At 37.2% G+C, this 18387-nt stretch overlaps 1 protein-coding gene and 1 pseudogene across 2 annotated transcripts in view; one reads left to right on the forward strand and one right to left on the reverse strand.

Moving 5' to 3' along the window:
- Window positions 1-6377: 6377 nt before the first annotated feature.
- Window positions 6378-18387, forward strand: part of TRPM7 (transient receptor potential cation channel subfamily M member 7) — a 98716-nt gene continuing 86706 nt past the window's right edge. For both annotated transcript variants that reach the window (XM_015242738.3, XM_072962452.1), the window contains exon 1: window positions 6378-6593. In XM_015242738.3, coding sequence (XP_015098224.1) covers window positions 6591-6593 — 3 coding nt within the window. In that variant the 5' untranslated portion in view covers window positions 6378-6590. The remainder of the gene's footprint in view (window positions 6594-18387) is intronic.
- On the reverse strand, window positions 14632-15282 carry LOC102529245 (large ribosomal subunit protein eL13 pseudogene; annotated as a pseudogene).

Genomic DNA, 18387 nt, shown 5'->3' on the forward strand with positions numbered 1-18387 from the left:
CCTTAGGGAGAAATTTTTTTTTCCATTCAAAATAAACTAAGCCCAAAGAAAAAAATTTATAAAAATGTTTATTACTTGTATGTTGTGTAACTGGGTAGCATATTTGTGTACAGTATAATTGAAGAGGTCTGATTTTCATTCTCTCAATTATTTAAGAACTATTTATTGAATACCTATGGTATGTTAGGCACTGTGCTAAGCTATTGGGGTTAGAGATTAGTATTTGAAACATTCCAGATATTTTTGGTGCCATTTTATAAGCTTTTCTCTTGCAAACCAGGTTAAATCTTTTGAAAGAATGCCTAAGAAAGAAAATCCATTAATCCTCAGTCCAAAGTACAGCAAAATTTGTTGGAACTGGTTTAATCACTCTGCTTGTACAAACAAAGGATTTGCCAAACATTTATGAGGGTCTAATTTTAAGAGACAGGGACATTTTACATAAAATAGACATTTAACATACTGGCTTTCTTTTCAGTTGTTTGATGTTTTCATCGATTTTAATTGTTTTACTATTGCCAGTGTTCTGAGTCATGTCTCTTCAGTTTTGAGATACAGTGCCCCTTTCTCAGTTATCCAGGGACTTAACACTAGTGGCAAATCTTTTCAGGGAGAAGTCAGAGCATGATTAATGTGGAAACAATCATATAAGCCAAATATTTGGATGTAAGTGAAGTAAACAAAGATTCTTGATTAGCTGATTAAATAGTATGAGGAAAAGATTTTATGAAAGACTGAATCATATATAATCTGTTCTCTATTATTAGTGACAGATTTCTCAGTTGTGTTTCACTGTCACAAGAGGTAATATAGAATAAGGGTTAAGGATATAAACTCTGAAATTAGCCTGTCTTGGTTGAAACCCTCTGCCTCAGTTTCTTCCTCTGTCCAGTAGGGATGATAATAAAAGTATCTCGTTCATAGAGCTCAGAGAACTTAATATATGTTGAATGAGTGGAAGGCTACCTGGCAAATAGAAATAATTCAATAAATGCAAACTATTCGATGTAAGGAAGGAAGGACTCTGATGCATTTCAATTGTTTTACTGTGGAGCCTGCTTTTACTTATCTGAATGTAAACCTCTATGCATATTTGTGTGCATGTCGAGGTTTGTAAAACACGTTTTAAATAATTGTGGGAAGTCATAAAACCTGGCTAGTGTCAGAGATAATCATCATTCATAAATTGTACTACTTGCTGGTTGCTTTAGATATAACTTACAATAAACTTACAGCATTCCAAAAATATATTTTCTAGGTTAAAATTAAGCCTCTTTATTATTAAATGCCCTAAAACCACAGAGAATCTGTTAATGTTTAAACTGATTGCTTTACAATCACTATATCCCTACTGCAGCTGTTGATGAGTTCAAATCAACAAAATGTGCTTCTGAAAGTTTCTAAATTAAATGCAACACCAAGTATTGTATATATTTGTTAACAAATTTAAGTTACAAAAACAAAGAAGAAATTGTGGGCTAATTACTGACATTTTTTGGAATGACTGAATTTTTGTTTTAATCCATTTCTCTTCTCTACAGTTTGGGAGTTATATAATCTATTTCTATTCTCATGGTTCTTAATCTTAATTTTTTTAATGTGCTTATGAAACTTTAAGTCTAAACACTGTGGCTATCTCTACCTTTTTCCAAAACAATGAAAGGGACTTGGAATAATGGTCTTCAAATATTTTTGTTCGCATACCACTTAAAATACTTTTGAGAAACTGCTACGGATGGATGGATGCTAACTAGATTTATTGTGGTGAATATTCTGTACTTTATACATATATTAAATTGTTATGTTGTACACCTGAAACTAATACGTTACATGTCAATTGTATCTCAATAAAACACATATCAGTGTAAAAAAACCCACTATGTAACTCGTGCATATTTTATCATAAGTTTAAATATTTGCAATAAATGTAATTAACAGAATATTGCAAATTTAGAAATTTTTAAATATAAATTTTATCGCTTAGATTTTAAATGTGATTTGATACTCATCATTATTCATTTAAGAAGGTTAACAAACTCTTCAAAAATAGGAAATTTTAAATTATTCTTTTTTTGTCCTTAACTTGTGTTTCTATTCTACTTTTCCCATATGGTTTTTAAAGAATTAATAGACTTTATTTTCAGAATAGTTTTACAATTACAGAAAAGTTGAATAGGAAAGTGCAGAAAGTTCCCATATATCCCCTTCATAACTGCCCCCTTCCTAGTTTCCCCTATTATTAACATCTTCCTTTAGTGTGGTACATTAGTCACAACTGATAAGACAATATTGATACATCATTATTAATTAAAGTTTATGATTTATTTTGGGATGTACTCTTTGTGTTGTATATTCTATGGGTTTTGACAAATGTAAAATGACATGTATCCACATTACAGTATCATATAGAATAGTTTCACTTCCCTAAAAATACCTTGTGCTCCACCTATACATCCCTCCCTCCCTCCAGCCACCTCCAAACTTTTTACTGTCTCCATAGTTTTGCCTTTTCCAGAATGTCATATAGTTGGAATCATACCAGTTTGTAGCCTTTCAGATTGGTTTCTTTCCCTTAGAAATATGTCTGTGATATTCCTCCATGTCTACGCATGACATGACAATTCATCTCTTTTTATCACCATATAATATTCCATTATGCGGATGTCCTATAGTTAGTTTATCTATCACTTACTGAAGGACATCTTGGTTGCTCTGAATATTTGGCAGTTACGAATAAGGCCGCTTTGAACACTGGTTTGCAGGTTTGTATGTAGAAAGAAGTTTTCTCCTCATTTGGGTAAATATCAAAGAGCACAATTGCTGGTTCCTATCATAAGAATATGTTTAGTTTTTGTCATACTATCTTCCAAAGTATCAGTACCATTTTGCACTCCCACCAGCAACGAATGAGAATTCCTGTTGCTCCATATTCTTTCCAGCAAGTTGGTATCAGCTGTTGGGAGGTCTCAGTTCCTTGACACATGTACCTCTTCATAGGGCTGCTTGAGTGCCTTCATGACTTGAAGAATGAGTGATCTAAAAGAGCAAGGTAGAAGCCAAAATGTCTTTTATGATCAAGCCTTAGAAGTCACACATTATCATTTCCACAACATCTCATTGATTACACAGGTCAGCCTATTCATTGTGAGAGGAGACCACACAAAGGTGAGACTACCAGGAAGTGAGGAACATTGAAGGCCCTATTGGAGGTTGACTAACACAACAATTAAAACACTTATCTTCAGTATGAGGTAGGTTTGTATCTATCTCTGTCCCACTAGACCAGTGTTTCTCACCTTTTCCTCCATTATCACTCCACTACTCCACTATGGAGTCTTTTTAGACATATCTTTCCTAATCGCATGCCCCTTTCATGAAACTTTAATGTTTATTTATGTACTGTGTGTATATCTGTCCTTTACATATACAAAGAAGTATTTTTTACACCACTCCCCCAAGAATCAATGTTCACTTCCTTGAAGGAGGTGATATCATCCCCTCTGAGATTGAGAATGCATGCACTAGACTGAAAGCTAAAAATCTAAGAGTTGATACAGTACCATGCCTTTTCGTCTTTTTATTCCTCATAGCACTTCATTTACTGTTTTAAACAGAGTATAGCGGTAAATGTTTGTTTAATTGTGGCAAATAACTGGCCAAGGACAGGGAGAAGAATGAGTATGCTATCCAGTGAGAGTGGAAAACAGATGCCATTGACCAAAATGGAAACAGAGTCCCTGTGAGAAAGAAGTGACAGGAAAAGAGAGCATTTAATGAACATTTTCTGAAACACTAAATTTATCCATCTTGTTCATCACTGAACATTAAATAGGACTGTTTTTGGTATATTCTTAGGAAACACAGTAATTTTTTTTTTGAATGAATAAATTCATCCTCCAGGATCACTTGCTCACTGAAAGTCAGCATATGTGATCTTTAGGGCTGTCTGATCACCTGTAAATTAAGGCATTTGTTTTCAATAATTCAATTCAGATGTTGGCTGAAATGAAGAAATATCCTATAAGTTCAGAATTATGTTTTATTTGAGGACATGACTGAGGACCATAGCATGGAAATAGCTTCTCAGACATCTGTGAGAAACTGTTCCAAAGAGGTAAGGGGAAATTCAGAATATATAGGAGTTTTTGCTGGGGAAAAAACATGTAGTCAAATATCAAAGGACTACGGCTAATCACAAAAACCAGACATCTCAAGTTAATGGTTTTAGTGCTTTTCTAAGTATGGGAAGATCCAAGAGTCTGCGCTCACTGAAATTACTCCTTTGATATGCATCTTAACTATCGTGGCCCAGTATCCTGTTTTTCTCCATTCCCCTCAGAGCACACAGTGGCAGAAGCTGATGGGTCATGGTGGGCAGCATTCATTGTTTACTGAAATCACAGACAACATTTCTAACTCTATACTAAATGCTCCAATTTACCAAAGAGTTCTGGAGATCCAAGTGTCATGAAGCTGTTCTTGTTTCCTTCCTACATCATCCAAATAAGGGATGAGGTACTTGTTACGGGTACAAAACATGTGTTGGGTTTTGTGTTTGCGTCAGAGACACAAAGGCCAAGGAGAACAAAGCACTTTTACCTCGTTGTATTTTGATTTTCTGGTTTGTCTCCCCTTTCTAGATTATAAACTCCCTACAGGCAGGAAATGTGTAGGCCCAGCCGAGATCTAGAAAATAAACATTTATTGAATGTATGCATAAATTAGCCAAGATCCCTGCCCCAAGGGGCTGATAATCTTGTAGGAAAGGTATGACACATATATTAAAACATTTTTTTAACCTTGGTTCTGCTGGACCTACCAGAGGGGGAAGAAATGCACAATACAGGCATAACTTGTTTAATTGCCCTTCACTTTATCACACCTCGGAGACATGGCATTTTGTTTTGTTTTGTTTGTATGAAACGAAGTTTTCTGGCAACAATGTGTTGTCAGATGATGGTTAACATTTTTTAAGAAATGAAATATTTTAAAATAAATGTATGTACTTTTTTAAGACATAAAGCTATTGTACACTCAAGAGACTATAGTATAACGTAAACATAACTTCTATATGCCCTGGGAAACCAAAAAATTTGTCTGACTCACTTTATTGCAATATTCACTTTATTGCAATGGTCCGGAACTATCTCCAGGGGATACCTGTACCTGAAGACTGTTCACAAGCATGGCCAAAGCCTGTTAGGGAAAACAAAGGGTGGATCAGTTTTGCTGAAGAGAGGATCCCACTTCAGTGAACTGTATTTAAAACGTTTAAAAGGTTACGTCTATGTTGAGTGAAGGAAGCCAACCCCCTCCTCCAAAAAAAAGGGTACCTTAAGTATGACTCCATTACCCAAAACTCTCAAATGTACAAACTGATCTACAGTGACTAAGGCAGATCAGTAGTTGCTAAGGGATGCGGGGCAGGATGTGGACAGGATGGAGGAATTATAAACGGCAGGAGGAAACTTGGGGGTAATAAATATGTCCACTGTCTTGAATGTAATGTTTCATGGATGTATACATATGTCAATACTTGTCAAGTTGTACATTTAAATTTGCGTAGCTATGCAGGTCAATCATTCCTCAATAAAGCTGTTTTCAAAAAAGAGACAAGATAGAGTCAGATCACAGAGGGTCAGACGAAGGAACTCTCGAAAATCTTCAGGATTGTGAAAAGCAACATTTAGTCAGCTATCCCTAATAGTCAAACCTGGGCTGGTGTGACACCAAAGGAAAAGACAGGGAAAACCAATCCAGTGTTTGGTTAAGGCGTGTGGTGTGTACTTGCCTGAGGGCGGTTATCTCCGGAGGGAAAAGATAGTGCCCATAGATAAAGCCTGAAGAATTTCTGCTGGCAGTGACAGGGGAAGCTAGAGGAAGAACATGATTTGGGGTAAGATGATTTTGCATTTTGGACTAGGAGAGAGTCATATTTAAGGCCTCCACCCTCTCTGAGACACAGCGAAGGGGCTGGGGAGCGCTGCTCCAGGGCGCAGCGGCCAGGCCCAGTTAGCGGAGATGACACGCCGCAACACCATGCTAGAGCCCAGCGGCCTGGAACCTCAGCTTTCAACTATCGCTTCCTTAAGTTCCACTCAAGGAGCCGAGACAGGTGTTTGCAAGTCCCGCGTAGTAATCCCACGGGGATCTGGCGAGAACAGCCTCCCCAACTCAAGAAACCTGGGGCGGTGGGGGCGGGGGCGCTCGTGGCCGGCGCGTGCGCGCGGCGCGCAGGGAGGCGGCCTGGAAGCGAGGGAGCGCGCGCCCTCCACGTGACCCGGCCCGCGGGCGGCGACGCACACGACGCGCCCCTCACGTGGTCTGTCTCCAGCCCCGTCGCCGGCGGAGGCGGGCGCGGGCGCGTCCCTGTGGCCAGTCACCCGGAGGAGTTGGTCGCACAATTATGAAAGACTCGGCTTCTGCTGCTAGCGCCGCTGCTGAGTTAGTGCTGAGAAGGTTTCCCTGGGCTGTCCTTGTCCGGCGGCCTCTGCTGCCGCCTCCGGAGACGCTTCCCGATAGATGGCTGCAGGCCGCGGAGGAGGAGGAGGTGGAGTTGCTGCCCTTCCGGAGTCCGCCCCGTGAGGAGAATGGTACTGGACCCACGCAGGCCCCGGCGGGGGCATGGTCCTGGGGGTTGCGGGCAGGGAAGGGGGAGGGCTCGGCAGGCAAGCGTGTGCGCGGCGCCGCGCTTCTTGGGGCGAAGGATCCCCGAATTGCCTTGAGGCTTCCGGACTTGCCCTGGCGGGACGGGAGTGCAGTTCATTCGCGGTGAGGGGCAGGAAGCAGGTAGCGAATCTGGCGCGACGGCTCGTCGCGGGAATCCCCTGAGCGGACCCCGGGCGCCGGCTCCTCAGGGCGGCAGAGACGCGAGCCAGGGAGGACCTGGCTGAGCCGAGCGGCCGCAGCGCGCCAGACGCAGCGCTCAGCCTCCAAGCTCTGCATCTCCCGGGAGCGCGTTCCTCCTGGCGCTTGTTGCTGGCAGATAAGGGAGCCAAAAGCTCTGCTCAAGTTATGCATGGAAGGGGAGGAAAAGTGCTGGGAGGGAACAAAAAAGGGATAGAGGACACGGAGTTGGAGCTGTGCCTTGTTTGCTGCGCAGCGTATACTCCACAGGTACCTTTTCCCTTTAGAGCCTAAGGGGAGGGATTTGATGATACTGACGCTAGATCAGGTGTGGAATTTTCTTTAGCAAGAATTAAGGATTTTATCAGGGTACTGCTGTAGGTACCGAGGCATGGATTTATGTCGACCAACCTCATCCGTTGCCCTAAGAAGGGTTGATCGTGTTTTAAATTGAAGGTACAGAGAGAGAGAGAGAGAGGGATGCGGCGCATTGCAGCTTTTGGTAAAGCTTTTTGTTAAGGTCAGAAATAAAATTAAAAGATTTCTTGCAAAGAAAGCCATTTAGATCAGAGATTCGAAGAGCGGGCTAGATATTCCTGGTCAGTACTTGAGCTAGGTAGGCGTCTTGCAAAGAACTCTCCCTCTGCCGGAGTCTGGCCGGTTTACTTTTCTCTAGAAACTAATTCAAGTCCCATACAAAATTGAAACCACGAATATTGTTATACTTTGAATAAATAGTACACCTTCCACTATTTCCCACTTTTTTTTTGGTAATGTAAGGTCAGTAAAACAGTCATTTTGCCTTTTTTAGTAATTTTTAAAACAAGAATTTTTAAGTTTCTCTACCGACATTAAATTTTAACATTTATTATTTAATGAATTTTAAGGGAGTCTCTTTTGGGGGGAAAAGTTGAATGAAAGTGCCTTTTATTTAAAAAAGCAAGCCATTAATCCTGACTTTAAAGTGATGTGTCTAGTTTTCCTTTTTTTTAGGTGGTAAATAGCATACATTTGAACATATCATTTAAGTATTTTGAAAAAAATTTATATACGTTAGAAAATGGAAATGAAGATGATTCATCATCCTAAGCCTTTGCTTCCTACTACTTCGTTAAAGCAACCAGACGACTTTGTTTCTAGTTACTTTCTAGTGAAAGTAATTCTTAGTCTTACCTCAGGTGTTCTTCTTAAATCCAGCCTCTTAATGCCTTGGCATCTATATACTTTGAAACCTAGCCTTCAAAAATCAAGATGTAGTCTGAATTTCTCCTGTGTCTATTGCTTTTCCATTTATGTCCAGTCTTTTACAGCAAATGTGCTCCCCAGACCATGTTTGTATACAACATTGTCTACAAGGAGAAATTATCACTTTAAAATTTGAAATTAAAAATCAAATTTTAGTTTTTAACGTAGCTTGAGTTTTGACTCCTATTGAATTGTATGGCTTTCCTTACAATTTCCAATTAAATTATGGTGAACCTTTAGGGTAACGTAAGACTTAGGTTCTCTAATAATGATGATTTGTTGAGCCTCCTCAACTTTTGGGTCAAAAGTGACCTAAAAGTTCATCTAAGTATGTTGTAGCTACAGTATATAATTTTTATTATAAATTCTTGTTTAAGACCTTTTTGGTAATCAGTTTCTTCTTTGAAACTAAGAGAAAGCATACAGAAATGTTCTGCATTTTGAAAAGCTTCAAAACTAGTCAACCAACTGCCTAAAAAAAAAATCCAAAACAAATAAAATTCCAAGAAAGACAAGTTAAATTGGAGTGGAATAAAGTTTTTTTTTTTTTTTTTACAAAATTATATACCATAGTTACTGGAAATATTTGTTTTATTCATTTGGCAAACACTTACTGTTTAATATATTCCAAGCACTGTGATAGGCACTGGAGTGCCAAAGATGTATTACACAAGTTTCCCACTTTGAAACAGCTTACACTTTAGATTTATATAAACTGTTATCAGTGGAAGATACATACATTACTTTATAAAACGAACATTTAGTGTCTACTGTGTTGCAGGCTCTGTGATACTCTGTCTTCAAGGGCAGTGTACATATGCACAAAAAACAAGAGTCGTGTGATATTATTGCATAGTTTACTGTGAAAGTATAGGGTAGTCAGGAAGAGAAAAGGGAAGGTTTGGGTAGGTTTACAAAGGCTTGTAAAGGTGAATCTTGTGAGGCAATAGGAATTAGTTAATCTGGAACTAGAAGGGATGTAGAATTGGTTTTCGTCTAAGGGAACTGAGCTTCAGAAGAGGAGAGCGTCATAGTTTATCCTGGGATCTACTATACAAGTACTGTACCTAGTTTAGAGTGAGTGGAGTATGGGATGATATAAGTACTAGTGAGAGTGTTGTGAAGATAGGTAAGGACCAGTTTCTTGAGGGCAATGTATGTCATGCAAAGAAGTTTGTATTTTATTCTGGAGGTATTGGGGATCTACTTAAGGAAACAATATGGTGGGTGAATTGGTGTCAGTTTAAACTGAAAAGAGCGAGACCAGTAAGGAGGAGGCTGTAGCAGGACTCTGACTAAAGTGTTGAGGGCTTGAAATAAAGAAGTATTAGAGGAAAAGAAGGAACTGATTGAAATGTTTAGGAGTTAGAATATTCAGAACTTGATGCCTTTGGTGGAGTTGTGTGTGTGTGTGAGTGTGCGTGTGGGCAAATGTCAATAATAAGAACCAGACGCAAAGTGAAAACATGTAATAGTTGAAATAATTATGTAATATGTGCAGATGTAGTACTTAAAGGCAATGCTTAAAATGTGCATTTTTAATTTTGATTTTGGTCTGTTGAACCAAGCACTTTAAAGTCTATCGAAGCGAGCACTTCTAAGTCTGTTGAAGCGAGCACATCTAAAATTTGAGAGTTCTGCCAATCGTAGAAATTTTTGATGTACTGTTCTGATATTCTTCTTTCTTTAACGTTGTAACATGGGGGATTTCAAACATACAAAGATAGAACAGTAAAGTGAATCACCGTATACCCAGGACCCATATCAACAGTTTGAAACATGTGAATATTGTTTCTTCTATTATCCTCAATCTCCCTCAACTGAATAATCTAAAAGCAAATCCCAGACATAGTCCATCTATAAATACCTCATTATTTGTACCTCTAAAAATGTGAAGACTTTTAACATAGCCACAGTACTATTAGCATACCTAAAATTAATAATTCTTTAGTATCATTAAATATTCAGCTTATTTCCCTGATTGTCTCTCTTTTTTTTTTTTAAGTTGGTTTGTTTGAATCACGATCCAAAGATTCTACACAGCATTTGTTTGATAAATAAACCTTTCAGTCCCTAGTACCTCTCCTTTTTTTTGTCTTGTGATTTACCACATTTAATGGAAAAAAAGAAAATCTAGATCATTTGCCTTGTAGAATTTCCCACAATTTTGATTTTTTGATTGCATCTGTACAGCATCATGTAACACGTTCCTTTCTCCTCTGTATTTCCTGTGAACTAGTGGTTAAAGACTGTCAGATTCTAGTTTGATGTTTTGGCAAGACTCCTTCACAGGTAGTGTTATATACTTTATATTGCATCACCTTAAGAGGAACAAGCTGTCTGGTTGTTTTTCTTTTTTGATGTTAAGATTGACCAGTGGATTGGCGTTGTCAGCTGCCTGTTCTTCAGTTGTGAAGTCCCCATGAGACTTCACATAGTAGCCATTGATGATTATAGCTGTTGCTCAGTTATTTCATTCTGGGTTTCTATTTTCCTTTTATTTTGAGGGGAGCCTTTCAGCATATGATTACATTTTACAGTCTTTTTTTTTTCTTCTTTTTTTTAAGTGACTGCTCTTTCAATGCTTGTTTTAAGTTTGGTGTCTGGAGGCAAAGTTCAGAGTGGTTGAGATTAGTTTAAAACATGAGCAACGTTTGGCTATCTGCGGAAATTTGAACTGAGTTATTTGTGTGAATTGATATAAAAGAACTTAGATATGTGTCACTTCTAGAAGGGGCTTTGCAGTGATTAGATTAGTTTGAATGTATATGAAATTTGTAACTTGGAGAATGGACCTCTTCTAGTTTATCTTTATAAAAATGATTGATTCTAATTTGAGTTAAATTACTACTTTTAGATATTTTGTTGACCCTTCAGTTTGGTTCACCTTGGATTTAGAAAATTATTCTGGATCTTTTTGGGGAATGTGTGTTTAGTTTCCTGACCAATTAAAGGTTTTAGAACTCTGTTGAAGAAATTTTGGTGTATGGAGGTAAGCAGTTCTTTGAAATTGATGAATTTGACTCTTCACCTAAGCATCTTTGCCAAGTCACCTTCTTTTATGAGCATCACTTTTACTGTCTCTGTAAAAGTCAGATGATAATCTTTCCCCTACTTGACCTCAGGAGTATTAAAGTCTGTGAAACACTGTTTGTCTCTCCTTGCATCATGAAAACATGTTGATAACACCGCAGCTATCCAGCTGCTAGACTTCTGAAAACATCAACCTTTGGAAACCCAACTCCCTATAGAAAGGAAAAAAGCTTTTGAGCCAAGCCATTATCAGGAATATAGCAACCTTGAGCCCAGAGTTCACTGATTGAAAAATATGTGCAAAGTGAAATTTAATAGGCTTAGTTTCCTACTTTCCTCTGACAGTCTGGTAGTACATTTGAAGTGATGGAAGGAAAGTTATCTGGAAAGCAGACTATTGCTATAAAGAGGAGACTGAAGAAACATTAACTGGAAAATAAAGCTAGAGCTGTAAATTACTCTTCAGTATGTGAATCAGTGGTCTTCCTTGTCTTTAAGAGTATAATTTACCATAACCAATATTCAAGTATGTGTAATAGGCTTTAGACAGATTTTCATAATATTAGTTAACATGTATTAGCATTTAGCTTTGGCCATTGTTTAAAATGCTTTGCATATATCAATTACATATATCACTGTCAAGAAAACTATGAAGTAGACGTTTTTTTCTCCCTCTCTCCAGTATTTCCATAAAGAACAGAGAGGCAGAATCATTCACCAAAGGTCATAGCTAATAAGTGGTAGAGTAGGTACTGACTTGCCAAATTATGGAAACCTGGAGAAGGATCTTGTTATTCAGGGCCATGTGTATTAGTGAGATGTCAGATGACAGGTGTCATGTTAAGTAAAAAAGTTAAGGTCATTTAAAAAAGTGTTACCTTTAGAAACATTTATTATACCATATTTTCTTCAAATACTATAAAACCTGGTAGAATTTCCTTTACTACCAGATTTCTGTGTAGTAACTTCAGGATAGGTTATTTATAACTCAGTTATATACTTTGTATTTTGACGAAGTGCAAAGATTTACTATTCTGAGGGAACCTTTAGTAGATTGGAAAAATCATTAAGTAAGCTATAAATAGATTTCTGTTATGGGTAGAACTCATTAATAAAAACCATTGAAGCCTATCGTGAATGAATCAACAAAGTATCATCACACTACTCAGGGATAGAGGATAGGTTGCTCCAGTTAACTGACAATGCAAAGGCTCGAGTTTTGTAATAGAGAATGTCCAGATATTTTCTTTAGATTTTTCTTTTAGAGATTAATTTTTGTGGCATCATCTGAAAACGTAATAATTTTCTTTGAATTAGATGTATGTGATAGATCCATTTAATTCAAGATTCTATTGCTTTTGGAAAAATATTTTATTAGGTAACAAGGAGCCAGGAATAACAATGAAGAATTTAAATTGTACTATTTGATTTCAAATATATAATATTTTAAAATAAATGTGTACAATTTGAGTTCTCTGATAGCTTTTTTTGTTACAGAGTTCAAATGTATGAAAGTGTATAGATCATAGTATAGCAGACATTGATGTACCTATCACCCAGCTTAAGAAGTAAAATATTACAGATAAAATTTGATGTACCCTGTCAAAATGCCATTCCACTTTTCACTTCTGCAGATGTAGTCATCATCCTAAGTTTAGCCTTTATTGTTCCTTTGGATGCTTTTGTAATGTTACATAAAGTATATGTAATATGTCGTGGACTTTTGATATTCCTAATTTTTATGTACATGGAATTATGTATCTTTTTGTGGATCTTAGGGTTTTTTTCTTTTTTTAATTGAACTATAGTTGATTTACAATATTGTATTTGTTTCATGTATACCATAGTGATTCAGTATTTTTACAGATTATACTCCATTTAAAGTTATTATGAAATAGTCTTTGTGCCCTCTGCTGTACAATATATCCTTATAGTTTATTGGGTTTTTTTTCTTTTTAATCAACATTTGGTTTTGAGATTAATTCACGTAACATTTAGTTTGTCATTTTCAGCTGCTATATATTACTCCATTATAGGAATATGCTGTATGTTGTCCATTTACTGTTATTGGGCATTTAGATTATTTCCAGTTTTTTACAAAGTACTTTGTGACATTCCTATATGTATCATCTTATGTACATGTGTGAGAATTTTTCTAGATGTATATGTAGAAGTAGAATTGCTAAGTCATAGGATAGGTGCATCTTCAACTCTAGGTATTGCCGAAGTGTTGACCAGAGTAGTTGTCCATTTTCCACTCCCCTAGAAGTAAATGAGAGATCCCATTTTTTTCCCCAACATCTTTGTCAACACTTAATTCATTAGGTTCTTTTATTTATCTAGACTCATGAATGTGAAATAGTTCCTCATTGTTTTAATTTGCATGTCCTTGGTCACCAATAATGATGAGTGTCATTTCAGGTTACAAGTTTTGGGCTGTGGTTACCTCCTCTTTGGTGAATTGCTTTTCTCAGTTTTCTAATGGATTCCTTTTTTCTTTTTTTTTTAAATCTGTAGAAGTTTTTTTATGTATTCTGAATACTTTTCTTTTTGTTTTTTGGTCTTAAGCCCTACGAATATCTTCTCCAGTCTAGTTTTAAAAATTTTTTTCACTTTGTTAATAATGGTAAGCTATTTACTTATTTTTAAGTTGTTGATGTAAAATTAGTTTTTAATTTTAGTGTGGAAATGTATCCATATTTTCTTTATAGCATGTACTTTTTCTTATCTTGAGATCAGAACATTTTAAATTTGTTTTTTGGTAGAAGTTTTGAAGTTTTGCTTTTTACATTTTGATTTTAATCTGCCTAGTATTCCTTTTTGGATTCTAATGTAAGAATTCCTATACATATAACATAATGGTTCATATTTTCTTTTGATTTGTATTGCTCTCTCAATCACATACCACATTTCCTTAAATGTAAGTTTCTATTTCTAAGAGATTTGTTCCATTATCCTGTTTGTCTTCTGTGTCAGTACATTTGTTTTTCCCTTTTTTTTTTTTAAACAATCTTAGGTATCTAAGTAAAATTTCTTGACTTAGCATAAGAAATTTAATGTTTCTTTTTTTTTTTTGCTAACATACTTATTATCTTTTTTTCTCCTGAAACAATGAGTCTGATCCATTTTCATTTTAATAGTAATTCTTTATGGTAAAATGAATTCTTCTAGGTAAGACTTTATCTAGAATACTTGAGGAAAAAATTACTGCAGCTTGAGCTAAATTGAGGTTGGCTACTTTTTGACTCAGTGTGCCTAATCTTTATTTATTTAACATCTTGGACTCCCTGGTGTGGCACGATGGCAACTGCTCAGACTTCTCTTTATCAGACGTTTTCTATCCCTTAATTTGGGGATAATATTGGGCTGTTAAGCAGTCAGGTTGGCAGTCTCCATGAGGTCAGCAGGAAAACAAAACCAACAGAAAATAAGATTGGATATAGTAGTAGGATTCTCTTTACATAGTCATGATCTGAATCTGACTCCATTAAAATTTTTTTTTTTAAATCACAAGTTGCCAACAGCACTTTGTTTTTTCTTTTCAACATGTTTTTCTGCAGCTTTCTTGGCCCTTTTTGCCCAGATGCCAAAGAACTGGATGTTGGCACTGGCCATGAAGAGTCTAGCAGACGCCTTGAAGTTCTTCTCCTCTGTGATGACTCTAGCTTTCTTCTTCTCGTAGACGTTCCGTATGTGTATGACTGGTCCCATCCGCTGGTGGCCAGTTTGAGCTCTTTAGCAGAGCTGTCTCCCTTCTTGGGGGATGACGGCTTCCTGGGGAAGAGGATGAGCTTGGAGCTATACTCCTTCAGCTGCTGCACGTAGGCCTGCAGGGGTTTCATGCTCTTGTTTCACCACCTTGGATTCACTGAGATCCCAGTGGTCCAGGCCACTTCTTGTGGATGTTGGCCACCCTTAGTTCTTCTGGGCTGAAGCTTCTGCCAGTGTGCACCTTGGTGTGGTACTTTCACCGTGGGGTATCTCACCAAGGGCTGTAGTGGGCTGGATGCCAGGGCAGGGTGATGGGGCATGCCTTGGCCTGCCAGGCCTTGAGTCTGTGGATCTTGCACACCACCTGGTTGAACCACGTGGCCACGCACCACTGCCAGCCCTTGTGGAAGTGGGCTTCAGGATCATGCCAATCTGGTTGGACACCATGGCTGCGGTTGACAGGCCTCCTCCAAGGGTGTATGGCCAGGGAAAGGTCCATTTAATTTTTTTAATATATAAAACTTTTCCAGCTGTCATTCAAAAGAGGCTTTTCAGTGACGTCTCTAAAACCTGTTCAAGTGGTTTCCATTTGAATTATCGATGATATCTAAGTAGTAATTAGTTAAGTAGTTGGCAGCCAATTAAGAGTAAGAGCAGAACTAGAGTAAGGGCCTGTGAGAGTGCCAGGTGGTCAAAGAATTAGACTGATAGAGGAAGTCAGAGGGTACCAGCCATTTTCAGCATTTTGCTTCAGGCTAGCCTAATTTTTCTTTGTCATTGTACCATTGTTGGCCAGCATGTTGACCTATATAATTATCATGTAACTCCAAATTTCTAGATATCTAGTGTCATTTAACTTTTTTAAGCTATTGCATTTTATTAGTAGGCAGACCCTCTTTTAATGTGATTGCTCTTTCTTTTGAGTTTGGGTCACATTTTCCTGTTTCTTCTTGTATCTAGTAATCTTGAATTGTATCCTAGACGTTGTGAATGTTGCCTTGTAGAGACTCTGGGTTCTGTTATATTCCTCTGAAGACTAATGATTTTTATTTTAAGTAGTTGTTATGAACTGAATGTGCCCTCCCACAATTCAGTGTTGATGGTATTTAGAAATAGAGCTTTTGGAAGGTAATTAGAGTTAGATGAGGTCATGAAGATAGGGCCCTTATATGAAAGGACACCAGGGAGCTTGCTCCCTCTCCCCATCCTGTGAGGACACCAATGATTGGGCAGCTGTCTGTAATCCAAGAAGAGAGCTCCTGCCAGACACAGACCGTACTGGCACCTTGATCTTAGTTTCTAGTCTCTAGAACTGTGAGAAAATGAATTTTGGTTGTTGAAGACAAAAAGTCTTACAGTATTATGTCAGCCAAAGCAGACTAAGATAGTAGTTGATTAACTTACAGACTACTCAAATTCTAAACTCTGTCTCCAGTGGGCAGCATAAATATCTGTTCAGTTATTTTATTCTTAACTGAGTTGCTTGGAGTCTGCCCCATGTATACATAATTCATTGGTCAGCTTGACTTGAGCAGAATTAATCTGCAGCATTTAGGGCTCCTTTTCTATGACTCCGTCCTTTGCAGGATTTTTCAGCTGCTCTTGTCACTTGAATTTGGTTCACTGCTTCTTCAAACCAGTAAGGCCGAGATTTCTGTTGGTGTTTTAGCAGCTTAGTGGGTTTGGAGTGGGGCCCGTCTTCAGGCAGAAAATGGGAAACTCAGTGTTCCTTTGTCCTAAGTATAGACTTGATTTGATTGCTGCCTGCTTTTGGTTGCCTCTTCAGGGCCATTAAATAGTTTTTTTTTAAATTTGTTTTTATTTTGTTCTGAGTTTATAGTTGTTATCTGTGGGAGGGTTAGTCCAATAGAACCTCTGTAACTGGAAACTCCTTTCTAATATTAATATATAGAATCAGTATATTCAGTTATAAAAATAAATTGATTTTCACGTGTTACTTTGAAGTAGAATTTTTGAGACAGTCTCTAATTTTTTTCCCCATTATTTGCTTTCAGCATCTAGGCAGGAAGGATGTGTTGGTACTGATTTGTTTGAAGAGTAGAATGTGGTTAGAAGTTTTATTTATTACATATGTGCTGGGAGACAGATAGGAAGAATGTATAATTTATGGAATTTTGAAGCATTGTTGAACTATGACTGTGTGTGAGGCATTTTGTCAAAACACCTGGCGTAGATCATAATCTTTAGAGCAACATTGTGAAATGGGTACTGTTATTCTTTTCTACAGGTAAGGAAACAAATTCAGAAACTTGCTTAAGGTTGCATCAGTAGTACAGTCAACAGCGCTAGAATTCTAACAGATTACTGTGACTCCAGAATCTGTGCTCTTTAATCACTGAAGATCACTAAGTTATCTTTAAATTTCCTCATTTTGCTAACCTTCTGTGGTTATAGTTTTTACTTTACCTAAAACACTAAAATTTAGGAATTTTCAGATTTTTGTTTGTACTGTGCCACCTTTTGGTAAAATGCAGTACTGCAGCCTAGCAAAAGATGAAATACAAAATTAGGAATTTTTATATGTATTTATAATCCAGGGAACATTTGATCGGATAAGTGATGGCAGAGCAGAAACTCAGAATTTCAGAAATTGCAGAAACCTATCATTGGGAAGGATTTACAACTATTAGCTGGGATATGTGACTATCAGATACAGGAAGCCAATTCCTACTGATCCCTAATGTAATAAATGAAGGCCATAAACAACAAGAATGCTGTATGTGGGAAGAATATATTTATATTTGGTGTTTACACAAATAGAATGAGAGGCAGTAAGCCCTTGAAATAAAATTGGTAAATAATTAAGGTAGGAAAAGCTGTAGGAGATAGTTTTGAAATATGCTAATGTTAATGTGTATTTGTGTAGGCACAAAATTTGGTAAAAATTTGTGAGCATCAAAGTGACACTTTTAAGTGACTTTTGGCAAATGGTTTTGGCTAAAGTTGTGGATGAATTTGCCAATTAGAGACTACTGTGGAAGGTCTGAGGTTTTAAAGGGTAAGTACTGGCTGTTTATATTTTTAACAAGAATCATAAAATGGAACTAACTTGTCAACAAGATTTGTACTAGGTCCTGAAATATAACAACATATCTATTTTCAATAGTTTTATATTTTATCACAAAATACTGATAAAAATGAGTACTACAAGTGACCAAAGTGTCTTAGGTTGGTAATGATTGGAAAAGACCATTATTTCTGGAAAAAAGCTAGATACATGTACTCAAACACTAGATTTTTTTTTGCTGAGTGATATTTAGGTTTTATGGGTACATCCATATGGGTTATTTAAATGGCTTTTCTATTGAAATTCCTCCAGGAAAAATAACTGAATGTGCATCTTAAACTCTTTAGCCCCTCTTCTTTCCCACCTCATTGAAAAGCCTCTCTTAATGCCAGAATCTGTTGGGATTGTAGGACTGGTAGAAGGGACATTAGTAATATCCAGGAAGCAGTGTGGGGGAAGACTCTGAAGGGCTTGGCACAATATTAGTTAGATTGAATTGACTCAGTGGGATCATGAGTTTTTTA

The sequence above is a fragment of the Vicugna pacos genome, chromosome 6 (genome assembly GCF_048564905.1).
Source record: "Vicugna pacos chromosome 6, VicPac4, whole genome shotgun sequence".
Taxonomy (NCBI): domain Eukaryota; kingdom Metazoa; phylum Chordata; class Mammalia; order Artiodactyla; family Camelidae; genus Vicugna; species Vicugna pacos.